The sequence below is a fragment of the Myotis nattereri genome (genome assembly GCF_964212035.1).
Source record: "Myotis nattereri genome assembly, chromosome: 9".
NCBI classification, from domain to species: domain Eukaryota; kingdom Metazoa; phylum Chordata; class Mammalia; order Chiroptera; family Vespertilionidae; genus Myotis; species Myotis nattereri.
The window spans coordinates 43,482,907-43,510,734 of NC_138084.1; the positions used below are offsets into that span (position 1 = coordinate 43,482,907).

A 27,828-nucleotide genomic window follows, 5' to 3' on the forward strand; every position below is an offset into this window, starting at 1 on the left:
GAAGCACCCCCAGACCTCTAGAAGTAGATACCTAAAACTTGGAACAACTTGGGTGGCCAGAGGTAAGAGTTGGGTAAGGAGTCAGGACTCTGCACCGTCTCTAGGTCCTGGTCCTCAGCCCTGGGACAGACAGGAAGCCATCCCTTCCTCACCCTGCCACTCAGACCGCAGGTGCCAGCAGGAAGAGCAGAGGATCTGAAGAGTTCAAGTGTTGGCTCTTTCTCTTGAGCTCTGTGACCTTTGGCAAGTCTTAAGACTTCTGAGACTTAGTTTTAAGATGAGTAATTTGGCAATCAATGTCAAAGTACTTTGTACATGAAAACACTCTGGACAGGTGTATGTCCTTGTTCAATATTTAGGGAAGGGGATATCACTTTAGGATCATTACCAGGAGAGAGAGGAGCAGCAATTGTCCTGTCTCATGGGGGAGACATTTTTAAAACATTTTCAAAATGTGGCAGATTGGGGGCACTCCAGCTTCCCAGGCCCCAAGCTACTGAGAGGGAGTCAAATAGAAGGGAGGTGAGGGTAAAAGGGTTGGCTGGTGACTGGAACCATCTATATACCCCCAATGCTGGCCACCAAGCTGTGGTACTGGGGAGAGGCAGTGGAGGGGGCGGAGAGGGATTTACACGCGGGGCCAGCAATGCAGTTCATTGTCATGTTAGCCTGGCCAGGCTGGTGGATCTCCATCAGAGCAAGAGAGCGAGGCTCCAACACTCTTACTATAAAAGGGGTGCTGGGCCTGGGCTCTTCAGACTACAGCCGTTCTGTGCCTTGGTTATGCCTTGGGGCCTGTCTTTGATCTTGAGTTACATACTAGGGCTAAGAGAGGGTGCAGAGCATAGATGCATCAGTCTGCAAGCCTGTGTATAAGTCAAACTGGAGGGAGAGAGAAAGCAGATAGACAAGTCACTTTGCTTTTCTGAGTTTGTTTCCTAAGTCAAATGGGAGGAATAATCTGTTTCACAGGATTAAATCAGAGGATGGATGTGAAACTGTTTTGTGAGCTGCAAGGTACTAGACATTAGTTTTTACTTACTGGTGTAGAAAGAACGAAAGTAACAAGGTCATTCCTAAGTCTCCTCTTTTTTCCTTCCTCTCTGGTTCTACTGCAGCCCATCTGGATGCAGCAGGTTCGGGAAGCCTGTCAGGATGCCAGTGTTCTGCTCACTTTGGGCAAGTTCCCTTTCCTTCTAGAACCAGCCTCCTCGTTTGTCTAGCGGGTATAACAACTCTGACCACGTCTCTGTCTCAGGACCAGTAAATTAAAGGCTGTGAAGTGCTCTGAAATCTATGAAGCACCTGATAGATAAATGCCAAGATTTCCCGTTACTATTATGATTATTTTGGCATTTTCCAAATATGTATGACATAATCTAAATCCATCTTCACCCTTACAAACCAGAGAGGAGGAGGAGGTATTTGCAAAAAGTGGATTAACACTGGGAAACCTGGTTGTTTTAAAATGAAACTTCAGCCCCCGGGACAGACCATTCAGAACAGCTGGGCTTCTCCTTATGGGTCCTCCAGGTCCCTGGCAGGCCGAGAAGGTTGGCCCCAACTTCTGACTCTGGGCTGAGGATGCTGATGGGCTTTGCCCTCCTGGCCCAAGGGTTTCTGATTTTTTTTCCTGATTTAGGGAGTGATGGGAGGTAGAGATAGGGATAGGTCCACATTTGCATGAATTTAAATTGAAAAAGTTATTTAAAATCCCAAGTATTATCAATGATCCCACTCTGTACAGTAAAATGTCCTTGCCCCCACTAGGGGGGGCTGCTGGCCCAGCCAAGTGCTAGGTGCAGGGGAGCAAACCAGGCTCCTAGCTGAGACTAGCAGGGCCTCCTGACCCAGGGACCCCTCTTCTCCCAGGCCTCATCCTGGTCCTCCTCTTCTCCCAGGATGAGGCACTACTGTCCTAAATGCATGGACCCTCCTTTCAGACAGCACACCTGCTCCTTCTCCTAGGGCCGGAGACAGGTACAGGACGTAAGTTCCGGGTGTCTTCACAGAATTTCCAAATGCTATTTCTTCATTTGCAATTTCTGTTCCTGCCATCTGCTCCCATGTAACCTCTGCCCAGTCTTCCCCCTGCCTTTGGAGTCTAGGGAGGAAAAGAACAGAAACAAAAACCCAGACAGATACTGTTCCAGAGCTCACCAGATGTGGGCACTGCTGACTTAATTTTTACAAAACCAAGCCAATCCATCCCTAGGTAAAATTTTTGTGAGCAACATGCCCCTAGGTAGAAAGGCTGCATTTAATGCTAATTTACTGCAAGATCTAGGGAAGTCCTTTCCTCTTTTTCAGGCCTCAGCTTCCTCATCAGTCAAATAGGGGAATGGATGAGATGATTGCTAAGGTCCCTTCAGTTCCATGAGTCTATGAAATGTTTATTGCTATTGCTTTTCCTTCACTATTCTGACCTTCAGAGCTGCCAGCACCCATCTGGAATGTGGTTCCTTCACTTTGGCCATGAGTGGCTAAAGGTAACCAAGAGTCTGGCCTGCCTGCCAGCCCCAAGGACAGATGGGTGAGCTCTGGCACTGGGAAGGGCAGAAGGGAGGGAGAGAAATGCCATAGGTTCCCATGCTAATCAGGAGCTGGCTCCTCATCAGAGTGGGTTCATGGGGGCTCAGGGGCCAAGGTCTGGGTTACACAGGGCACCTGGCCGTCCAAGGCTTTGGGAGGCTGGGAGCCCAACACCCTGCAGCTGCTTGGCAGGTCTGAGGTCAAAATCACCTTCTGAGGAAGTGCCAGGTCAGTTTACATTACTGTGCAAATCAGAGGGTCAGGCCCAGGCAATCTAGCCAGAGGCCTTACAAACCAAAGCCAGCAGGCAAGCACCTCTCTCCCTCTTCCCTCGCACAGTGCTCCCCACACCCCCAAGTTCTCTCCCAAAAATCTGTTTTCCCCAGGTTCTCACCTGGGATATTAAGCTGCTATGAACACTCCTACCTAATCAGGTGTTTTGTTCTTGATCTGTTGCGATGGTTCTCAGAAGACATTTCATTTGTGTCAGGACATGGTAATGCCCTAAACTAATCTTGAGAAAAATAAAAAAAGGAAACAATCCCCCAAAGATGGAGCCTGCTCAACAGCTCTGAGTTCCCACCCTGGACCCAAGGGCTACATCTGTTAGGCTTTTCAAAGGAAATCGGAAATCGTGCCTTCAGCTGAACCACTGCAATAATCCCCACTCTCTACCTGCCGCTAGACCGGGATCCCCGGGGAATGGACGCTTGGGGAAGGAAAGAAGAGCAGAGAGGAAGTGCCTGGTCAGGTAGGAGGAGGGGTGAAGGTGGAAGGGCCGTGGCTAAGAGGAGGGTAGTGGGGAGAGGCAGGAGATTAGAAAAAGCAGCTTTTACATAAACCAAAAATAAAAATCAAAACCGCTAAAGATGCATAAAGTGACCCTTGCACTTCCGTTGTCTCTTCTTGCAAATAGAGGTGGTGCTGCTAGGGAACTGCTCCAGCACCTGTAAGACTTGAGTAGTTGCATACAATGTGTGACTCCAGATCTGGGGAGGAAGGGGAGAGCCGTTAGTGACAGTGGTGTTCCCAAGGCCATTTAGGAAGCCAGGGGACCGCCTCCCCTCCCCTCGGGAGCCCTCTGTGCTTTCCAGCAGAGCTGCCTGCTTCCTGTCCAGTGCAACAGCCCCTGGAGGATGTGGAGGGCAGAGCTGCTGACAGCCCTGCCCCCTGCGGTTCACTGGCACTGCCTCAGAAGCTGCCAAGGGCAAGAGGAACGGGGGTGGGGGCGGGGGGCGGGGGGTTGGCACTAGTCAGAGCCAACATCTGATTGGAGTAAGATTTCAGTTGAAGAATGGTGCCCACAGTTCAAAGAAGTGTGAAGACCGTATGGTAAAGAGTCTAGAATTTAGTACTAGAAGACTGGAGTTCAAGTCCCTGCTTCATTGTTACTGGTTAGGGATGCTGAACTATGTAGTTATCTGTACAACAGAGCTGATGGGATATGAGATAACATGTTAAGTACTTAAAATATATGTAAAGTGACACCATTATTAAGAGTGATATTACTGACCTGAAGCATGAAAACAACTGGTAACTGTCCCTGCCCCACGACACCTGGGATTCTAAAGCAGTCCTAGTGTTCACTCACCCTCCTACCTCTCCCACCCCAGACCCCACTCACTTGGATGGGCTGCAGGCTTTACCAGTGTGGTGGCACATAGCTGTACGCAGGGGTCCCTTGGGCCCTGTATGTTGGCATGGAGACAGGGTGTGCCCCAATCGCGGTGTGCTGGGGTGCAGTCAGCAGGGTCCCTGAGCACCAGAGAGAGAAGAGCAAAGCTGATGAGGCCATCCCAGGGCCCTGGGATGGACAGGATGAGGCCATGGTCTTTCACACAGCTGCTCCCCGCCTGGGGCCCCGCCTCCCCGCCAGCTCATGAATGACCCCATCTTCCCCACCTGGCCCGGTTTCATCTTAGGAAAAGCTTTTCTGATGCTCCAGGGCAGAGCCCGTCCCTTCTCCAGTGGCCTCCTCTCTGCAGGCTCCTGTCACTGCAGAAATACCTGAGGGGTAACTTGCTATGTGGTTGTGCTTCCCACTAACCTAGTTGTTCCTAAAGGCAGGGCTCTGGTTTGAGCTATTGGAACCTGGTACCCAGGACCTGAACAAGGCTGGCACCGAGCAGCATTTAAAAGCTCCCTGATGTGATCTGGGGAATGAGAGGCCTCCACAACCGTTTCCACTTGGGGCAGAATAAAATCCCAAACTCTTACCTCCCACCCACTCGACTCCTTGTACTCTCTTCCCTCAGAAGGTGACAGCTGATTCTTTAGAAGTTGGGACTCTATGCCGAAACCGGTTTGGCTCAGTGGATAGAGCGTCGGCTTGCGGACTGAAAGGTCCCAGGTTCGATTCCGGTCAAAGGGCATGTACCTTGGTTGCGGGCACATCCCCAGTGGGAGATGTGCAGGAGGCAGCTGGTCGATGTTTCTCTCTCATCGATGTTTCTAACTCTCTCTCTCCTTTCCTCTCTGTAAAAACTCAATAAAATATATTTAAAAAAATAAAAAAAAGTTGGGACTCTAAAAATCAGGCATAGCCCTCTTGTCTTCTCATCTCTTCTCTGGAGTATCAACTCCTCCTGACTTCCCTAAACCTGCTCTTCCTCTGGCTTCTCTTCCACCCCATCCTCCAGGCCCCTGAGGGGGGAGGTCTAATTTCTGGAGTAAGCTAGAAATGGAAAATGGTCCTTCTGGACTCCTGCTTCTCCCATGCATTACAACTAATTATGAGACAGGTCTTACGCTCCTGCCTGCTAAGTAACATTCCTGGAGCCATTGCTGTCATCAGGGTCCTCATATCATCTCTCCTCTGAACTACAGCCTCCCCGTGTCCTGTGTGCTTTGAGCCCGCACATCTAATCCTGCCTCCACCTTGCAGCCAGAGGGGATGTTTCAAGCCCATCTCTCCTCTGCCTAAGCCCCTTCTCCGATACCTACAGGTATTCTTCCCCACTTTATCTCTGCTGATTGCTCCAGCCACCCCTCTAACGTCACACCCCCGTTTTCTAAGTGCTTTAGGCCATTTTCATTCTGTGAACACGCCATACTCATGGTCTTTCTGTTTGGACTGCCCTTGGCTCTTTCATTTCTCTGGCTAGCGGACATTCACCCTAAAGGCCTAGTTCAATATGCCCTCCTCTGAGATCTTCCTCATCCCTGCAGACAGATTTACTAGCAGAGGGTCCCGCCTCTACTTCCCAGAAGCCCCGGCACAGGGTTTCTCCTATGATGCTACGTTGATTCCATGACTGTGTTCCACTCTGTCACGAGTTCCTGGAGGAGGGAGATGAGTCGACGCTGACACAGAGATGGCCCTCACCTGCTGACATCGCCATGGTAGTGCCAGCCACCATGCCCATGGCCACGCCGTTGGTCCTGGGGGCAGCTACAGGTGCCGGGTAGATGGCGGAGGGAATGCTGTTGGGCTGGACGACCGTGGTGTGGTGGATGACATGGGGCTGGGCAGCGTACACCGGCTGTGTGTAGTAGGCTCCCTGGGGGAGAAGAGGCTGAGGTCACACAGGCTTTTAAAGGTGGGCGGGGTGTGGAGAGGAGGTGTGGGGAAGCCTATTCTTCCAGGCCCCAAGGGAAGCACAGGCCAGGGACACGGGGTATGGGCCCCACTTGGGGCTCTGCTTCTGTCTCACTACATGATTACAGACAATGCAGTGCTGGGCTCAGCTTCTGGTCTGAAAAGTCAGGCTCCAACCCTGTCCTGCCTCGTTCCTAGGGCTGCGAGGATGATCTAGTGGGGTAATAGCTCTACTTCTGTAACACTGATTTGGCATTTTAAAATGTGTGTATCTTATTGCAATGTGCTCTACACGCTGCCTAACAGGTAAAGGCAGGGGCTGCACCAATGAGCGAAGAGGACGTGGTGTGCTGGTGAATGCCAGCGCGCTGTGCGCACACACGTGAAGGACTAGTGCCGTGGTTCCCAACGTGAAGCAGACGCCCCACAGGGGGGCAATCTGAGAAGGAGTTATTAACAGTGAATTTTTGGCATTCCTTATGGTTCCAGAGGCCTCATATGCAGGATATAAACATGGATTGTGACATATTTATGCACTTCAGTTCTCTATTGTTTTGAAGCTTTATTTGCTGTTTTTCCATATCACTTCATATTATTATTTTTTAAACAATTTCTTAGTGATTTCTTCCTCAGTACTTCAACTGTCCTTTCGTTCTTTTTTCTTTTTCATGGATGCCATGTTCTTTGGAAGCTTGTTTAGACCAAGTTAATGGCCTTTCAGGCTTCCTCCACGTGAATAGGAGTTCACTTTTTGGATAATAAGAATTATATGTTGGGGCCAGGGGGGCATCAGGATTTTAGAGACGCTTAGGTGGGGCGTGGCCAAAAAAAGGTTGGGAACCCCTGGACCAGTGGGAGCGTCACACCGGTGCGAGTGCTGCCATTTTCCTGGAAGAAGGTCACAGGTGCAGAGCATTTCCCTAGATAGCTCTTACCACCTATTCCCTTTAGGAACAAGGTTGAGGACGGAGACCGTGGTCTAAGGTGACTTTCAAATGCCTGGACCACATGGCTGCTTCCTCCTGCCACAGCCCACAGGCCTGCTGACCTTGTGGGGAGTAGGCAGGGCCCCTGGATCATCTGAATCCAGAGCTTCTCAAATGTTTCTACTAAATAATGACAAGAGCTTCAGAATGTGGTTTGTGACCCCAGAGGTCTGAGAGCAGAGTGCAAAGCAGCCTACCATAAACAAGAAACACTTATCTCAAGCCTATTGTTCTTTTTAAAGTTTTGTTTTTTACTCTAAATATAGCTGTTTTTTATATTTAAAAAGCATTCTCATTATTTAAACCTCATGTCAGCCCAGCCAGGTGGCTCAGTGGTTGAGCATCAACCCATAAACCAAGAAGTCACCAGTTCACTTCCCAGTCAGGGCACATGCCTGGGTTGTGGGCTTGATCCCCACTAGGAAGCATGTAGGAGGCAGCCAATAAATAGATATTTCTCTCTCATCCATGTTTCCATCTCTCTATCCCTCTCCCTTCCCCTCTCTCTAAAATCAATAAAAACATTTTTTTAAAAAAGAGCCTCATGTAAAATTGTCACTCCAGAAAAATGTGCCCTGAGTGTGTTAAAGCCTCAGTCACTGTAGCATTGCCATCCCCTCAGAACACAACATTCTCTAGCTCAAGGAGCCCAGATGGGGCATTGAGGCACACAGAGTGATTTGTCCAAGGTCATACAGCCAACTGGTGGCAGAGCCTGGGCATTAATATGTCCTCCCCACTCAAGCTCACAGACTTTATCAAGGAAGAATAGATGTGGGGGGTAGAGAAAAATGCCCAAGACATAAGGGTTCTCATCCTGACTCACCCAATAGGTGACCTCTCTGGGTCTTGGATTCCCCATCTATATCTATCTATCTATCTATCTATCTATCTATCTATCTATCTATCTATCTATGTCTAAGTGACCATCACAACTGAACGGATGACTGAATAGGCTGCCTGGGGTGACCAGGACGGCAGCAGGGTGAGGGGCGACCAAATGACTGAGCAGCAGGCTGCGTGAGGTGACCAGGCCCATAGGGGGGGCAGTTGGGGGTGACCAGGCTGGCGGGGGGGGGGGGGCAATGAGGGGCAACCAGGCCAGCATGGGGGGGCAGTATGGGGTGACCACACTGGCACAGGAGCAGTTAGGGGCTACCAGGCAGGCGGGGGGAGGCAGTTGGGGGCAACTAGGCCAGCACGGGGGGGTAGTTAGGGGCAATCAGGCAGGCAGGCAGGTGAGCAGTTAGGAGCCAGTGGTCCCAGATTGTGAGAGGGATGTCCAACTGCTGGTGTAGGCCCGATCAGACATCCACCAAAGGGTCCCAGATTGGAGAGGGTGCAGGCTGGGCTGAGGGGGACACCCCTCCCCCCCGCACAAATTTCGTACACCGGGCCTCTAGTGTGTGTGTGTGTATGTGTATGTGTGTGTATATATATATGTATATGTGTGTGTGTGCATGTGTGTGTATATATATATAGATCAGGGGTCCTCAAACTTTTTAAACAGGGGGCCAGTTCACTGTCCCTCAGACTGTTGGAGGGCCAGAATATAGTTTAAAAAAAAACTATGAACAAATTCCTATGCACACTGCACATATCTTATTTTGAAGTAAAAAAACAAAACAGAAACAAATACAATATTTGTACTTGCATGTGGCCCGCGGGCCATAATTTGAGGACCCCTGATATATATATGTGTGTGTGTGTGTGTGTGTGTGTGTGTGTATATATATATATATATATACATATATATATATATAAGCCCAGCAACCGAACAACGGGACAACCAGAATGACCAGTTGACCAGTTGGTATGATGCGCACTGACCACCAGGAGGCAGATGCTTAATGCAGGAGCTGCTCCCTCCTGGTGGTCAGTGTGCTCCCACAGCAGGAGCAGCCGCTCAGAGGGCAGGTCCACAGCTGCTCCGCTGACCAGGATGAGCAGCACTCCCACAGTGTGCTGATCCCCACAGGCCATACCCCCACCAGTGCACAAATCCGTGTACCGGGCCTCTAGTCTACACTAATAAAAGAGAAAAATGGTAATTGGCGTACGACGCTACCCTTTTCATTGGCTAATCAGGGCTATATGCATATTAACTGCCAACTAAGATGGCAGTTAACTGCCAACAAAGATGGCGGTTAATTTGCATACGTAGGCACAATGCAGGGAGGCGAAAGGGAAAGCAGGAAGAAGTGACAGTGACAGTGATCGGAAACCCAGGGGGGAGCTAAGAGCTGGGGGGCAGGGCAAAGGCGGCCCTGGGGCCGCCTTTGCCCTGCCCCCCAGCCATGATTGGAGAATCAGGCGCCTTTGCCGCCCTGGCCAGTGATAGCAGGAAGTAGGGGTGGAGCCAGCGATGGGAGCTGGGCACGGTCGAAGCTGGAAGTCCCGGGAGCTAGGGGTCCCTTGCCTGGGCCTAAAGCGGAGCCCACGATCGCGGGGCCACTGCAGCTGCGGGTCCCCGCTGCCCGGGCCAGACGCCTCAGCCAGAGGCGTCCGGCAGGGGCGGAGCCTGCACGATCGCAGTGCCCCCCGCTGCCACTGCGGGTCCCCGCTGCCCAGGCCGGATGCCTAGGCCAGAGGCGTTAGGCCTGGGTGGGGCGAAGCCTGCAACTGCGGGGAGCTGGGAGTCCCCTGCCCAGGCCTAACGCCTCGGCCAGAGGTGTTAGGCCTGGGCAGGGGCAGAGCGGGAGATCGCGGGGAGCTGGGAGTCCCCTGCCCAGGCCTAATGCCTCGGCCAGAGGCGTTAGGCCTGGGCAGGGGCGGAACCTGCAACCATGGGGAACTAGGGGTCCCCTGCCCAGGCCTGACACCTCTGCCGGAGGCCTCAGGCCTGGTCAAGGGGCCGATCCGGTGACTGGTGATTGGAGGGTGATGAGGGTCAACTCCTCTGGCTGAGGCATCAGGCCTGGGCAGGGGGGGTGGGGGTCCCCTGCCCAGGCCTGATGCCTGGGCCAGAGGCATCAGGCCTGGGTGGGGGGTGGAGCCGGGGATTGGGGGGATATGATGGTCCCCTTGCCCAGGCCTGAAGCCTGGGTCAGAGGCATCAGGCTTGGGCGGGGGGTGGAGCAAGCGATCAGAGGGAGATGGGGGGCCCTGCCCAGGCATGATTCCTGGGCCAGAGGCCTCAGGCCTGGGCGGGGGTCAGAGCCAGTGATCGGGGGGAGGTGGGGGTCTCCTGTCCAAGCCTGACACCTCTGGTGGAGGCGTCAGGCCTGGGCAAGGGGCCGATCAGGCGATCGGAGGGTGATGGGGGTCTACGCCTCTGGCCGAGGCATCAGGCCTGGGCAAGGGGCAGAGCCAGCAATCGGAGGGGTCTGGGGGTCCCCTGCCCAGGCCTGGGCTGGGGGCAGAACCAGTGATGGGGGGAAATGAGGGTCCCCTGCCCAGGCCTGACACCTCTGTCAGAGGCGTCAGGCCTGGGCAAGGGGCCGATCCTGCGATTGGAGGGTGATGGGGGTCAACGCCAGAGGGCTCCCAGTATGTGAGAGGGGGCAGGCTGGGCTGAGGGACACCCCCCCCCCCCACACACACACCCAGTGCACGAATTTCATGCACCGGGCCCCTAGTTTGTATATAAAAAAGCAGTTGAGCTAGATCTCCAAGAGCCTTTGCCCATCTTGCATTCTGGGCTCCGTTAATCTAAGTGACTTTGTGTGTCACTCCCGGGGGCTGAGGTGGAGTGAGGGAATGTATAAACTGCAGGGATATTGTTTCTGTGATACAACAATGACAGCTGGGAAGAGCCAGGAGCTCTCCTTCCTTTTCTTTCTTACCTGCACCCACCCACCCACTCAGGCTGGTAGCTCCTTTACCTGGAGAAGAGGTGGGCCCAGGCTTCCACATACACCTACCTGGGCATACAGATTCTGCTGAGGATAGGCACTTCTGATGGGATACATGGCCGTCTGATAGGGGTTGGGTGATGGGGAGTAGGGGGGTGGAGCAGTATTGCTCTGGGTTGGTGGGACCTTGTATGGTGTCCCCGCAGTATATCCTGTACCAAGGCAATAAGAAAGACTTCCAATTAGTTGGCAGAACAGCATTGCTGGAAGGTAGCAGGTTCCAGTCACGACTCCCTAGACAAGAATGGGCTGAATCCAGGCTGGAAACACAGATGAGAACAGACAGAGAGCAGGGCTCCACTCAGAGAGCACTGTTCCCAGAGGCAGCTCCCTCAGTCCTGGTGCACGGGGATGCATGTGTAATTCTGGCATCTTTTACTTCTCGGATCTTAGGGCTCTCATCTATAAAATAACAGATGGAAGTAATGATCTCTTAAAGGACCCTGGTAGCTCCAATGGTCTGGGATTCTGAGCTACCTGCCGTGAGAGGCAGGTGCACACAGATGGGGGACCCTCAACCTGCTCACTTCTTTTTTATACATAAATGCATAATAGTATAACTAACTTTTTGTTGTTGTTAATTTAAATTCTTGATTGTTTAATGTATTACATAACCTACCCACTCTTTATTGCACTCTCTATCTTGCTGCTTTTCTGTCTCCTCACTAAGCAAGCACCCAGGGTATTTTCTGCTGTTTCTTTCTTGATTTCCCCCTTTCTCTTATTTCTTTTTCCCGTTGTATCTCTCTCCCTCCACCATATTCCCCTTCCTCCGTGCCAAGTTTTAAGGTGAAAACTCCATACAGCCCAGCCAGCATGGCTCAGTGGTTGAGCATCGACCCATGAACCAGGAGGTCATGGTTCAATTCCCAGTCAGGGCATATGCCCAGTGTGGGCCATGCAAGAGGCAGCCGATCAATGATTCTCTCTCATCATTAATGTTTCTCTCTCTCTCTCCCTCTACCTTCCTCCCTGAAATCAATAAAAAACAAAAGTAAAAATAAAAACCTCCATACAAAACACCATTCAAAGATCCTCACCTTCGGAGATGCTGAAAAACTTTGCTCTATAGAGCTGGTGTTTCCTCTCCCTCTGGGGCATGGGGCAGGGCTACCTCTGCCTGAAGGCCTGAAGTTAGGGGTCACAAAGGTTCACAGTAATTTGGAACCCAGGCCATGTGGGTAACTCAGCAGGGTAGACAAAAGCTGGGGGGAGGCTGAGAGATCAGACCCTAAGAAACTCACCATCGCCCAACCAAACTGCTGCCCCAGGCTCTTTGGAGAAGAGACTCAGATTCTATGTTCACAGGACACACTTAAAACAGGCATCACTCAGGAACGAGAATCACAAATGAATGACTGGACTGAACTCAAGGATCTACATGAGATCCTGGGGCTTAGAGAAGGCAGGTCTTTATAGGAAGCTCTCCTCCTTTCTGAGCTGAAGGGACAGTGCCACATCGTCACAAATCTCGCTCAGTCCACATCACAGCTCTGGCTTGGTGCCCTCAATCTCAGATGAGTTGGCAGGATCTGGGAGGTGCTGTTTAGTTGCTACAATGGCACCATAAAATATGTCCTGTCCTCTTCCCTGAGTCATGTCATTTATCTTTCCTCCTGGAGATCCACAGTTTGTTCCATGAGAAATCAATTTTGTGGTCAAATACACTTGGGAAATAAGTAGCAAAGAAGATGGGGGGGGGGGGGAAGAATACATGAAAGAGAAGGGAGCATTGATAAGAACTGGAAACTAACTAGAAGGGGTGGTGTGAGCCAGCTGAGGGAGAAGTCTACAGCAGATTCCTCCAAGTTTCTAGACTGTGGAGCTAATCATGGAAGTGGTCATAGGAGAAGCAGATATGTGGGGAAAACAGGGAGTTTATAGTAGCTTTGCAGACTTCTAGAAGCCATCTGAGGGGTACTTCAGCTTGGAGACAGACATTATCTTCTATAAAACAAGGTAGCTGGGCACATCCCAAGAGTACACAAGGGACTGTGGTTCTGAGGGATCTTAATCATTATTTTGCAAGAAAGGAAGAAAGCAGCAATGTAAAATAGAGATAAAAAGATTGGGTTTTTTTCATTCCATGACCCTGAGAAGTTTTAGAATGACAAGATGAATTGTGAATCTCTAAAATAGGGATATGCAAGAGATTTTCCCAAATTTATTTTACCGCAGAATCTTTTATTCATACTATTACATTTAAATCAGGCAAACTGCAATTTTTGGTAATCATAGTCTGTTTCGGTAAATAAAGTTTACAGTAACACAGCCATGCCATTCATTTACGTAGACTACGGCTGCTTTCCTGCTACAGTGGTAGTTATAAAAGAGACCATATGGCCTGAAAAATCTAAAACATTTATTATCTTGCTGACTCATGATTTAAAAGTGTAAAACAAGGTATGGGGAGTCCTGCCAGAGTGGAGAGCATCTCTCTTCCACAGGAGGGCAAGACACCCCTGAACCCTAAGATGCCTGTCTATGAAAGCTATCCAGCAGAGTAATGGTTGTTAGTCTAGAGCAGCGGTTCTCAACCTGTGGGTCGCGACCCCTTTGGGGTCGAACAACCCTTTCACAGGGGTTGCCTAAGACCATCAGAAAACACATATATAATTACATATTGTTTTTGTGATTAATCACTATGCTTTAATTATGTTCAATTTGTAACAATGAAAATACATCCTGCATATCACATATTTACATTACGATTCATAACAGTAGCAAAATTACAGTTATGAAGTAGCAACGAAAATAATTTTATGGTTGGGGGTCACCACAACATGAGGAACTGTATTAAAGGGTCATGGCATTAGGAAGGTTGAGAACCACTGGTCTAGAGCCAGAGAGACTGCCTGGGTCCAAATCCCAGCCCTGCTACTTAATAATTGTAGAATATATCAGTCTTCTCATCTGTAAAACAGGGTTGGGGGGGCGGGGGGAGGAGGTGTAATAATAGAACCTACTTGTAGGATTACTGTGATAAGTACATTAATAAGTGCAAAGCCCTTAGAATAGTGCCTAATACATTAAAAGCACTTAATAAAGGTTAGCTATTCTTTTTCTCTCACTGTATAGAGAAATAGTGAGCTTCCTGTCCTGGAGGTATATAAGCAGAGACTGGTCTGAAAGACTACAGTAGATAGTAGTTAAACTATGGCTTCCTTGGCATGATCCAACTTGAAAAAGACTCCAGGATTCTAAGATTCTAAATTTTTACAGTCTAAAATGCCATCATTTTATGAGTCTTTAAAGTTAACAAGCCAACAATACTGGTGACTCTACGCTCCCCGGAGAATCAGCTCTGGGATTTTGATCCCTGGGATTTTGATCCCTGGGAAAGCCTGCACTTGCCCCTCTTCACCACAAGGACAACTACCTTACATAGTATTGAGATCATCCCTCTGAGGAAAGTCAAATGGCTCCAAGAGATTGCAATAGAATTTGGTTTCCACATCTAAGAATAACCTTGTCTGAGAATGTTTCTCTTTTTCCATGTTATGAAATGAAGACACACACATACTCAGAATACAAATCAGTAGCCAAAACACCCTTGGCAGCCAAAATGCTGCTGCAGCAGAAGGCCTTGCCTGTTTGTCCAGACAGTCTGAGCAGGGAGAAGCAGAAGTGCAGAGCTAAAGGAGGCCTCAGAGATCATCAGACCAACACACACGTCTCAGATGAGAGGCTGAACATATGCTGAGCGAGCCTGACTGCTCGCAAGGACTCAGGGCTCTGTCTTCTGACCACAGTGGCTCTCAAGGGTGCCGACTTTGTCAGAGGTTACAGAAACTGCCCTGGGCCCTGTCAGGGAGTCAGGTTAATTCTTTTCTCAAGACATAGCCTCATTTGGATTAGATAATATTAGAGGGGCCTTCCGAGAGCTGACATTCTAAGTCTCTGAGTATTTCAGTGAAACTTTCATGAGGAAATCATTGCAGAGGACTTTCCACAACTGACTGGTGGTCCTGTTCATGCCTTGAGGATCACTGGAAAATCCCCTGGGCTGTGGCCTCAGCTACCTTGAACATCACCAAATTCAGGGTCATTGCTCTGTGCATCTAAATAATAGCTGCTACTGGGCTTGATGGAAAAAAACAAAACAAAACAAAACACACACACACACACACACACACAACTAATGCATTTTGCTAAAATGAACACAGACTCAACTCACTCAAGGGTGGCCTGACTGTCCTTAAAGGAGTTCTACTTAAGTCTGAAGGTCAGAGAGTTAGGTCTTTGGAATGTTATGCCTTAAGGACATTATAGACTTGAATTCAATGCTCTCTGTTTCAGATGAAGAACCTGGAGCCCAGAGGGGCAGAGACATCCCAAAAACTGCACAGCAAATCAATGCAGAGCTAGGCCCAGAGTTGAGGGTTTGCCATGCTCTGGGAAGAACTCCTCTCTGGAAGCCAATCTTGGGCATTTGGTATATTAACATTTGTGTCATCATTCCACTAACGGCAATATCGTGAGAGTAAAAAGGAATCTGACACTAGAAGTCCCAGCTTTGCCTTAAAAGAGGCTTATGACACCCTGTTCTTTCTCTCAGGTTCCTATCCATAATTTTAGGCTCCATCAAACAGGATAATAAAGAGAGTGTGTACACTAGCAAGTCCTCTTGTCAATCCTTTTGCACTGTCATAAATCTTATTCAGCTGTAGAGCCCCTACATCTTCAAAGGCATTGATCCTCACATCAAGGATGCGTCTTAGACTAATTGGTTTATTGACATTAGATTTATATGTCTGGACAAAGCTCTAGATCTGATTCTTGCCTTGACCCTCAAGTCTCCTTGGTAGATGAACAAGAGAGTGCTGAGTAAGTAGGAGGGAGACCTAGTTACAAACAGGCTTAGCAAGTAACTAAATTTGTCAAAGTGCCCTGAATTTCCTGTGGCCTTAGAAGCCACAAAATCTGTGTGCTGGGAGGAACCCTGATGGGTGTGGGAGGACCAGTTAATCCCAACTCTATTTAAAAATTACACAGGTTCATACATTACTGGCTTAAAAGAGAGGGGACTATGATAAACTATGAGAGGGTAGTAGGATATAGCTACTGGACATTTCAATGGGACTGCAGGAAGATTTCAACATAGAAGGCAAGACCTTCTAATATTGAGACGTTCTCACTGTGGAAAGGGTTGTCTCTGAAGGGAATGAGTACCCCATACCTGGAGATGTGTGAGCAATGGCTAGTGGGCCAACTACTGGTCAGGGCAACTAGGGAGGAGGTCCCTGCTGGAGTAGAGGATATTGAGTATGACAGAATCAGGAGTCTAAACAGCTAGAGGGAACCTTAAAGATGACCTAGTCCAGCCCCCTTATTTTGCAGTTGGAAAAACCAAGGTCCAAAATGTGGGAAGAATTATCCAAAGTTATACACAACCAAATCTAGAATCCAACTCTTTTGGTCTTCTACTTCAGGCTCTTTTTGCTGTACTACAGTAGGCATGTCTATAAGCATCTACATCCATACATGTAGATATGAGAGAGAATATATATGTATAAGCCACATATACCTGGACATATATAATGCCACAGGTATCTGGAAAAATTTCCTACTGCTGCCATCACTCTCTTAAAGAGTACAATTCATCTCATGAAAATAAAGTAATAGTGCTCTGGCCGGGTAGCTCAGTTGGTTGGAGCGTTGTCCCATACACCAAAAGATTGAAGGTTCAATTCCCAGTCAGGACACATACCTGGGTTGCAGGTTCGATTCCCAGTCAGGGGTGTACGGGAGGCAACCAATTAATGTTTCCCTTCCCCCTCCCCCACTGTCCTCTCTCTCTCTCAAATCAATAAACATATCCCTGGGTGAAGATTAAAACAAAAACAAAAAGAGTAGTAGCAACTTAACCATGGTGATACCTTTTTCTAGTTGTGCTGCTTACCAGTTGGATGGCAACAGGTATATTACCTGAGCCTCAGCTTTCAAACTGAGATAAAAATCCACCCAAATAATAGGATTACAGTGTAGATTAAATGAGAGGGTGATATGAAAGCACAGTTTCCAAAAGGTGAGAGCTATGTTACATATGAACATCAGTTGATGTTGACATTTAGGAGCAATGATAACTAAGAAGAAATGACACTGGGTATTTTAAAGAAAAAGAACATACCATGTATTCTTCTGACCTACAGTCTTAATAGATTAATAAGCCACCGAATCACACTATGGGGCCTAGTCTGCAACATCCCACCCAGTTCTTGCTCAGCCCCCTGCTAAACAACTTCAGACAGGCACTCACCACATCCCAGACCAGCCATTCCTCTTTTGGGAAGCTCCAACATTTCTACTTACAAAGGGTCAAAATGCCACTAACTTCTCACCTTATATCCTCATTTTACACAGTGGAGCCATTTTGTGTTAAAAATCAGATGTGAAGGTAAAACCATCAGTCACCTCACTGAGCCTCAAGATGAGTGCGACCAATCTGACTGGCCAGAGGGTTTCTGTCCTCCCTGAGGACTCCACGTCCATACTTTACTCCCACAGTGAAGCTTCCATGAGCATAGAATTTCTCAGGCAGAGGCAACCTGGCCTGAGGGATATTTAGCAACGTTTAGAGACATTTTTGATGGCTATAATGAGGGTTTGGTACTGGGATCCAATGGGGAGATGTCAGGGATGCAGCTAAGCACCCTACAATGCACAGGACAGCCCCTCAACAAGGGTGCTGATCCAGATGCCCACAGCACCCGGTTGAGAACCCCTGTGCTAGCTTAGCTGGAGGAGCCCGCTCTGTCTAAAGGTCCACAGGCAGGTGTTCAAATGTCCCCTCTGTCCTTTCCCTTGAAACACAGTAACAGTCCTTCCCTCATCAAACTTGTTGGCCAGATGAGCACTTCCTTCTCCCTCCCTCACTGCTTTGTGTCTCCCCAGAGCTGGCTGCATGATCAAAGAGGATGACCTTTCCTATATGAGGAAGGCCAATTTTTTGCGTGGGTAAGAGAACCTCTTAAAATAGTGTCTTATAAATGTCACTTTTTAAAGTTCCCTTTCCTCTCTTCCTAAGAGACAAATCAGTCCCAACCAAGAGGAACAGGAAAGGAGGAGACAGGCTGTATTTACTGAAAGCCGCAGAGGATGCTTGGTAAGTTCGGTTCTCGGTCCCGGTGTCCACTGGGAGGTGGAAGGTGCCTTCAGTGCCACAGGAAGTCGAGTTCTGTGGCCAGGCCTGTTTCATCAGCAGAGTTGCTTAAGGGAAGACACAAGAATGGCATTAGGCAGAAATAAGAAGTGGGCACCACCAATCACAGACACAAAGTAAGGGTCTTGGGCTGGATGGAAACATATAACTCAAGGGGCCTGTTCAGACACACAGAACGGTCCAGCCTTTCTGAGCTGGGTGGTGGTCGAGAGGAGTGCTAAAGTGAGCTTCCAAATGATGTGAACCCCAGGAAATCTGAGCTTATATTAAATTAGGAGAGTCCAAATTTTCTACACACTACCAAAACCACGAAGACACCTGTGAATACTGTCTCCTACTGTGTGGCACTCTGGCCTAAGGCCCTGGTCTATTCCTTAGCCACTTTCTCATGAATGTGTAGCAACTTGGAGCCTTTGACGACTGTCTATTGGGACAGATCAACTGAGTACTCTTTCTTTAAGCCTGAAATCTCATCTGGAGGTGTATTTAATAAGTTGCTTTCAAAGAGAGAACCCCAAATTAATTACCATATGACATGAACCTTGCTGGACTGCCATCTCTTCTAAAGGGATTGAGCTTTAGCAGCTTAGAGGGCCCATGTTGGCACTCCCTGCTAATTCCTTCTATATACCCAGCCACGGCCAGACAGACAAATGGCTTGAATACCCGTTATACCTCCTGTTGAGGTGCTACTGGTGTCTCCCTCACTTTGAGATATCTCCTCGTGAATTAGAGATGATCTTTTGGGCCACTAAGAAAGTAAATGTTGCCCGCTGGTGTGGCTCAGTGGTTGAACATCAACCTATGAACCAGGAGGTTGAAATTCTATTCCCGGTCAGGGCACATGCCTGGGTTGTGGGCTCCATCCCCAGTAGGAGGCATGCAGGAGGCAGCTGATCGATGATTCTCTCTCATTCTTGATGTTTCTATCTCTCTCCCCCTCTCCCATCCTCTCTGAAATCAATATTTTTTTTTAAAAAAAAAAAGAAAGAAAAAAGAAAAGAAAGTAAATGTCAAACCTGAGTAGGTGTGAAATAGAGATGAGGCCCAGTTTGAAAGAAATTTACAGAGACTTCCCAGGCTGACTCAAAGCTCAGCTTGAAAAATGTGAAGGATGATGCTTCATATGTTCTAGAAGTGGGAATAACTTAAAAAAAACACACACACAAAAAACTTACCTTCATGGTATCCTGTGGGGAAGGAGAGAGGAAATAGGGTTTCAAAGGGGGGAAATGCCTAACATTTTAGATATTTCCCTTGATATACTTTCAAATACTAGAGGAGAAACATTCTTGACACAAATTGCTACTTAGAGTAAAAATAATTACTTTAACAATATCTCTTCTATTCAAATAAGGTCTTGGGAGTTATGTATATGGGTGTTTTAAAGAATATTAGAAGGAGGCGGGGCTGCACTGGCAACAGTCCGATATACTTGAAACATTTTAATAAGGGGCTAAGGTAAGACAGGATGTTATGAGAAGACAGTATGCCTGTACACTCTAATTCCACCAGGATAAGGAGAGCCCACCTCCAGAGAGGTCCCATAACCCCCTGCCTGTCTGAGTAACTGGTAACACCTCAGTTCCTTTGGTCATGAGATACTGGGCCCAGAGAAGGAAGTCAAGGACTGCTGTTTTTGCTGATCCAAGGCTATAAATCTAGCTGTTGTGGGCTGATCTTGAGCTTGCATTAATGGCCCGCAATATATACAGTAGATGCTGAGAAATGAGAAGAAAATCATGGGCAGGGAGGTGACACTAAAAGGAGAATTCTGGCCGAAGAAATGGAGACTCAGCAGAATCTCATGCAGAGTCCAGGGCCTTTGCTGGACATCAAGACATGGCTTTGCAGACAATGTAGGATGAGGGCAGTCAGTTTTAAATAATTCTCTTGGGTTTCTTTTTCTGGGATAGGGGTGAGTGGGGATTGGGGGTTAATAAAGGATCCAATTAGTGCTGAAAAATCTTATCAAGATGTCTCTAAATTTAGAACCTGCCACTCCATGTGGCTGGATAGCTCTGCCCACCCAAAACACCTCCCTAAAAAGAAAAATCCTCACAGAGACTCTCAGGAGGCCTGAATTTGGCTGCAGAGAATTTGGAGGTCCAGTTCTGGTCCAGCTGTTTCCCCGAGTGGTGAATACTGTACCATAATTTTTATCATAAGCCAAAAGCCTGACATTAGCCTGAAGGACTGTGTGACAAAGTAAATAAATCAAAATTAACCAAAGAGTGACTGAGGCCTACTGCACTCAGCACTGAGGGGAGCGCCACGGTGGACAGGAACACACGTGGGTCATGGTCACTGCACACAGGTACTTATGGTTTAGCGGGGGATGCAACACAGCCACACGCCAACCAGAGAGTGAACAAGACAGCATTACACACAGTAAAATAATGTTTCAGATTAACCAGGAAAGAAGCAAGTGCGACTGTGCCTTTGATTATGTCTTTCCCAAGTGATCAAGTGAACCAAACTATACATGTTCCTGAAGAAGTGAATATCTTCTTCTGGTTTCATTATAAAGAAAACAAATACATTTCTTTATATTTTTAAATACTTAATAATTTAAATAACTGGATAAATAGAAAGACGAAAAACCAAAAAAGAATGTTAGCTGTCAACTTGGCTTCCTCATTCGTTGTGCCATATGATCTTCCTCCTCCATGTACAAAGTGACCATTCTGTTGGTGAGTGGCTCAGAGCTCAGTTGTGGGATGAAGACAACCCAACTGAGCCTTTTAGAGGCATGGTAACAGAGGAGGTTGCTTTGACAGGCACGTTTGCTCCTGGATGCCATGAAAGTTACCAACTCCGAGAAAGGTTTCTATATTTAGAACCGGGTGGTAGTTAAATATAAGTGTATACATATGTCAAATATTACTGAGCTGTATATTTGAGACTCGTTGACTGTATATACTATAGTATATGTATTATTCCTCAATTTAAAAAGGAGAGAGCAAGAGTGAGAAAATGATAGAGAGAGAGAGAGAAAGAGAGAGAGAACCCTTGGCAGTGAAGGGCCATGGCCCAGTCACAGCATGCTGCCCACATCCACGTGCTGGGTTGTTCACTTCCCTGGATACGGGGCCCTCGTGCCCTCTGACACTTGAACAGTCTGCTAAGCACACTCACAAGGAAGACAGGCAGCAAGGGACCATCATCCTGAACAATGTAGTAAGTCAGGAAATCTGAATTCTAGCCTGGGCTGTGCCACTTATGAACTGTGAGACCTTGGGCAAGTCACAACCTTTCTAAACTTCCATTCTGTTGTCTTCTAAAATGGCAATAATAATAATTCCCTGATTACTTTCATAGTATTGATGCGAGGATCAAAAATAAAGTGTCATAGCCCTAGCCGGCGTGGCTCAGTGGATCATCTTGTGCACTGAAAGGTTGTCAGTTCCATTCCTGTTAGGGTACATGCCTGGAAGGCAGCCAATTTATGTTTCTCTCTCCCTCTCCCTTCCCCTTTCTCTATAAATCATTTTTTTAATATTAAAAAAATATAAAGTATCACCCAGTCTTACAGTTTCTAATCCTGATATCCATTTACTCTTCTATCCCACAGAGCTCTAATTTAAGCTCTCATCACCTTCCACCTGAACTTCTGCAATTTCTTCCTCACTGTTCTGTTTGTTTTTAAACCTGCCAACTGTAATCTCCAAGCTGTACCCAGAGTGCTATTTCTAAGACCTAAACCTAATCACAAACCCTTTTTTAAAAACATTCCACAGTTGTCCACTGCCTACAGACTGAACTCTTTGTGTGGCATTCAAGGCCCCATATGATCTAGTCCTATGATCTCTCTAGACTCTCTTTTGTTCTCATTCTCTAACCCTGTACCGCCACACAAACTCGTTTGTCATTCCCAGAATGTGCCAAGGAACGTCACATTTCTGTATTTTTGCTGACAATGGTCACCCTTCCTGGCCCAGTCTTTCCCTAAGTGCTAACTGGTAAACATTTATTAATTCATCAATTATGAGCTAAAGACTCATCCATCTGTATTATGAGTCTTTTCTTTTCCCCACTCCTTGACCACAGCCCCCTCATAGATCCCATATGGTCCACTATTTTCCAGTCACTGTAATTCTTAGAAGCTGGCTTCTCTGTCTCTCCTACTAAACTGGGAGCTCCTTGAGAACAGGGTCCCTGTCTTACTGGTCTTTGTAGGTTCAAAGGACCAGCTTAGGGCCTGGACTAGAACTGTGGATGCTATAACTGGAGGCATGAGGGAGCATGAGAGCTTCTCCCACTTTTTATTGAGTCCTCTGTCCAAGTTCATACATCTTGAGGCAAACAAGTGACTCCCCATAAAGGATCGGAGAAACAAGTCTGTAACTAGCAAAACTGAAATAATAAAATTTTAAGAGGACTGGTTGTTAGCATTTAAACGGACCTTACGTGTCATCTGGAATAAAACACATTATCTATAGCCTGAAGACATTAGCAAATTGCCCAAGATCACACAGCACACAACAGTGGCAAAGAGAAATTTTCACAGCTCATCTTCTGAAAGATGCGCCACACACAAATTCAATATTCAGCACCCAAATCATTTAAGGGTATAAGTTGAGAAAGTGTGCAGAGATTTTACAAAATCACTGTCCTGAGCAGCCCAGGTGAGGGTGGTGAAAGTGGCAAGTCCCTCCCATGGTCCCTTCCTGTCTATGACAAAAAGGACCTAGTCAAGTTACACTGCTGGGACCCGCACAGGTGCCCATAAGTTCCTGTGGTGCCTGGGGCCTGGAGTCCACACTGCCCAGAGAACCCAGCTCTGGTCCCTCGCTCATTTTGGCACACTTGACCCTCACCTCTCTCCATTCAGGAAAATGCCCTGAAAAAGATCCAGAGCTCAAGATCTGGGCGAAGGAAACAGATTTTATCTCAAGTCAACCAGGTCTTCAAACATGTCAGACTGCCAATGGAGATGAAGAATCTGATCTGGGGGCTGACTGTTTTTGTTTTGCTTTTGATTCTTATAGGCATAATCCAGGTACTCCTCCAAGAGGCTGCCTCAAAGCCAACAGAGGAGCCATAGCAGCCCAAAAATTTTGTTTCACTTGTTTGAACTTAGCAGCCAGTTACGGTAAAGGTTTCTGACCTGGGTCAGATGGGACTCCGGAGGTGAGGAAGGGGAGAGACACCTTTTAGTGCCATGATCCTTCACTGCTGCCCTAGGGGACGGTTCATGTGTGTCTCCAACCCATGATTTTGCACCATCATACATGTTCCTGCATGCTTTAGGAACTGCTGCTGAGCCACCTGGGGGAGCCCAAGCCTAAGGGGTGGGTTTGGGGAGGGCAGGAGAGGGGGTCTACTGTTGTTACGAGATAACACATTCATAGGCCATAATACATATGAGGAAAAATAGCTCTCCTACCATAAGCTGAATGCAGGAACTGAAACTCTGTTGGATAGAAATGTTAGTTGAAATTACCACTAAGAATCTGTGCAAAGTAGTATACATTGCAGTTATAAAAACAGACTTTGTCTCAAGTTAGCAGTTTACCCCAAGCTACACAAGAAACAGAGAGTGCAGAGGGTGCGAAGTGCCTCCACCTGGAGAGGAGTAGCAGACTTGCCATCCAGAAAAGCCCACGGAGGGGCACCGCCTTGAATGCGATGGCATCTTCCAGCAGCTGACCCAGAAGCGGCCTGGATGTGAACAAGGCCAGGGTCCCACTCTTTGCCTGTCCATGCTAAGAGCAAATTTCAATTCCCCCAAATACTGCAGAGGGACTTCACCCATGACAGAGATTATGTGCTAGAGGACATGAAGGTTCAGGGACAAAATCATCATGTTGGCCTCTGAAGAGCTCTCTGTAAAGCCCGAGAGAGCTACAGCCAATGCAAAGGCATTCCCCTCCCTGAGGCTTCCGGGGAAATGTGGTCAGGAGGAGGAGCACAGGCTGTGGGCTCAAACAGGTTGGATTTGAATCCCAGCTCTACTGCTTTTTCGCTGAGCAGCTCTGGACAAGTTATTTAACTCCCTGAGCAAAACTGGAAACAAGAAGCGCTACCTTACAAGACTAAGGTAAAAATGAAAGCTTGTGACATGCCTTGCACAGTGTCTGGAAGATGACAGGTGTTCAGTAAACACAAATCCTTTCCCCAGGATCATCACATGTCAAATGGGAAAAATACACTTGCACTTTACAAGGCTGCCATGAAATCAAGTGAAACAATCAATGAAAATGACTTATAAACAGATTTCTTGTGAGATAGTATTCATCCTTATCTATATCCGTTATCCTACTTATCCTTTCCTTTCACTTTCAAGTCAGATTTCCATTAATATGACAATACAACACATCCTTTGGCCTCCAGATTCCGAAAACAAGTGTCAGTTGGCTCCTGCCTCTTGGGGGGGGGGGGGGAGTTCTTCAATAAGATCCCCGAAGTCATTAAGAGCTTGGGCGAAAAGCTCCAAGTACCTACACTGCCTTCAGACCACTGAAATGTTGCCCTGCATCCTGGACAGGTGACATATGAGGGTACTCAGAGCTGTGAAAAATAGCTCTCTCTAAAGCAACTTTTTGGTCTCCTTGAAGAAGCCGAGAGAAATTTAAGCCTGAGAGCCTGGCTCCTTTGCAGGTTTCTATCCCACAGGCAACTCTCAGCATCACAGTGGCTGGCTCTGGCAGGAAGCTGAAAGTAACCCACACTGTCCTCTCTGTCCTTGAGCCAGTCAGTTCCCCTGCAGCAAGAGCTCCCCCACTGCAGTCAGCAGGCCTGGGGAGTGCAGATGCCAGCCTCCTGAATATGAAACAGACCAGGCAACCAGGATGCTATAACCCTGGTCTCCCCAGTTTGGGGCTTTCTGACACCATGAGCTAATCCCACCCTCTCTAATGGATTTTGTAGGTTTCTGAGAAAATGGTTTGGGTTGGTTTAGTCACAGCTTAGAAATGCGTTGAATTTTCAAAATTGGGGAAAATCAAGTTTGATGAGGGCTGATACTTTGCTTTAAAATTAAAGTTTAATTGGTACTTTATATGTGCCAAGAGCTTTCCAATGTCTACTCCCCCCACCCCACCCCCAGTCTCAGCTCCCTCCATCTGCTCTCCCTTCCCTCTCTGGTCTGGCTGCTCTAGTCTAACCCTCAATTTTCTCTGGCCAGGTCCAAGCGTAATGTTGTGGTTAAGAGCACATGCAGGTGTGGTGGCAGGACGCCTGGGCTTGGATCTTGGGCTGGTTTCCTGACTTCTAAAGTTTTAGTTTTCCCAGTTGGAAAAATGGGAATAACAATAGTACTAACATCAAGGGTTTATTGTGATATAAACCAAGTTAATATCCATAACGAGCTCAAAATAGTCCTTGGAGCATAGGAACCATTCAACAAATACTAGCTATTTATTCCCCATCCTCTACTTTCTTGCCAAACTAATCCTAAAACAATTCCACAATCTCTCACCAGTTCTGAACATCATGAGAAAATACCCCAGGTCTGGGGAACAGAGTCTGGACAAATTCACAGCCTCCACCCTCAGCTGGGCCTCCAATGTTACACCCCTACTTCTTCAAGTCGCCATTGCTAGGCCCTATGTGAAGCCTCTCCCACACTTTTCATCTCAGGCAGACTGTTGTTCCCTTCTCTGCTTTTCTCCTCTTATTTGTAGCCCTTCTACAATACTCATCACGCTGCACAGCCAGGAATTTGTTTATATGCCAGCTCCCAAATGGACGGTAAGCCACTGAGCCAAAAATGGCATTCTTTTTTTCTATCCCAGTGTGGAAGACAATCAACAAATAAATTCTTGCTGAGTAAATGAAGAGGAACTTACATTAAACCATCTATAACCCTGAGGTAGGTAGCACATTTCTCAGATGTCAGGTAACTTGTCGAAGGCCTCACAACTAGTGAGTTGAGTAATCAGGATTCAAACCCAGGACTAACTGCAGAGCCCACACTCTTTCTCCTGCCCCTCGAGTGTTAAAGCACCAGCCAAGAATCCAAGGAGTGTTGGATCTTTATGATTTTTGAAAAACATGTTATTTGACGCAGCTTGAAAACCAGCTCTTTATCCCCTGGTGGCAAGTCTCTCACTCTCTTCCAAATCCACACACACTCAGTAAGTAAGTGTGTGTGTGTGTGTGTGTGTGTGTGTGTGTGTGTGTGTGTGTGTGTGTGAGAGAGAGAGAGAGAGAGAGAGAGAGAGAGAGAGAGAGAGAGAGAGAGAGTTTCTAATGACACCTTCAGAGGCAACTGAGCAAAGAATGGAATTGGACCTTGTTTGGGTGAGCAGACAAGGTTCTGTGAGGAGGATGCATGTCTCAGATATGCCAACAGAGGAGAAATGGGTCAATCTTAAGCCCCAAGTAGAATGGAGGAGATTCTACTACTGCCCCCACCCTAAGGCTGAACTGCCCAATTCCCAGAGGGAACTCCCAGGAGAATCATACTTATACAGGCTGAGCCCAGAGTAATTAAGAACAGGAAAAAGCCAGCAGGTGGGTCTGTTTTTCTCAATAGATCCCACCTCCTATCCCACTCACCACTATTATCTCTACTTTCTTCTTACCTGGGGCGTAACTGGGGCTATTGGTGGGGTACAGGCTGGGGTTGTAGGCAGGGGCTGCTGCTGGGTAGGCTGTGGGGTAACCTACAAAGAGACAAGAAAAGCTCCATTTAGTTGGGCAAGAAGCAAAGCATATTTCTGAGGAAACAGAATCCAGGTCCCAGGTTTGGCCTTCAGCCTCTTCACAGGCCATTTCAGACAGTATATGTGATTAGCTTTTACCCTCTCTAGAGAAAAGCCATCACACCACAGTCCCATCATGTGCAGATTTTCCTGTCCATTAAAAAACACACAACAGTATAAGAAATATATGTCTATATGCTCACTGTAAAAATGTTGAAACAATATAGAAATGTATATGATAAGAAGTGTAAGTTTTCTGTTGTATTCTGGCTACAATATTCTTCTCCCTAGAGGTAATCACAGTTTGGCATCTATCCTTCCAGACAGTTTTCTATTTATATATATATATATTTAGTGGTATGCAGGTAAATACTTAACTGGCTCGAGGGGACTGAGGTGAAGCTCTGTTTTGTAGCATTTGTGAAGTTGCATAATAAAAATACTCCCACCTTGGCCAATTTCAAGCTACTAACATCACTGAACGAGTAGCTGGGGAGAGTTGCTCACAATTGGCTCTAGAGAACCTGCATACACCAGATGCAGCCCAACACTGTATACTTTATATCTGGCATAAGTGTTTTGTGGGGGGGGGGGGGGGTTGATAATTTTTATTGTGGTAAAATATATGTAACAAAATTTGTGATTTTAGCCATTTTGAGTGTATAATTCAGTGGTATTAATTATATTCACAATGTTGTGCAACTATCCCCATTATGTGTTTCTAAAACTTTTTAATCAACCCCAAATAGAAACTCTGCACCCATGAAGCAATAACTTGCCATTCCCTCTCCCTGTAGCCCCTTGTTAACCTCTAATCTCCTTTCTGTCTCTACAAACAAAATCAAACGCTACTTGTCCTTTTGTGTCTGGCTTCTTTCACTTAGCATGTTTTTCAAAGTTTATTCATGTTGTAGCATGGATCAGAACTTCATTCCTTGTTATGGCTGAGTAATATTCCACTCTATGTACGGGCCACATTTTATTTATCCATTCATCTGTTGATGAACTTGTGAGTTTTTTTCCTGCCCTTTGGCTATTGTGAACAATGCTGCTATGAACATTGGGATACAAGTCCTTGAGTCCTGTTTTCAGTTCTTTTGGGTAT

General features: G+C 47.3%; 1 protein-coding gene across 1 annotated transcript in view; it reads right to left on the bottom strand.

Moving 5' to 3' along the window:
* Positions 1–454: 454 nt before the first annotated feature.
* Positions 455–27,828, bottom strand: part of FAM168A (family with sequence similarity 168 member A) — a 185,338-nt gene continuing 157,964 nt past the window's right edge. The window contains exons 3-9 of the mRNA XM_081098645.1: positions 26,604–26,684; positions 23,462–23,488; positions 17,994–18,119; positions 10,920–11,062; positions 5,858–6,032; positions 4,157–4,287; positions 455–3,521 (exon numbers count right to left, since the gene is read on the bottom strand). Of these exons, the coding sequence (XP_080954771.1) occupies positions 4,175–4,287; positions 5,858–6,032; positions 10,920–11,062; positions 17,994–18,119; positions 23,462–23,488; positions 26,604–26,684 (665 nt within the window). The 3' untranslated portion in view covers positions 455–3,521; positions 4,157–4,174. The remainder of the gene's footprint in view (positions 3,522–4,156; positions 4,288–5,857; positions 6,033–10,919; positions 11,063–17,993; positions 18,120–23,461; positions 23,489–26,603; positions 26,685–27,828) is intronic.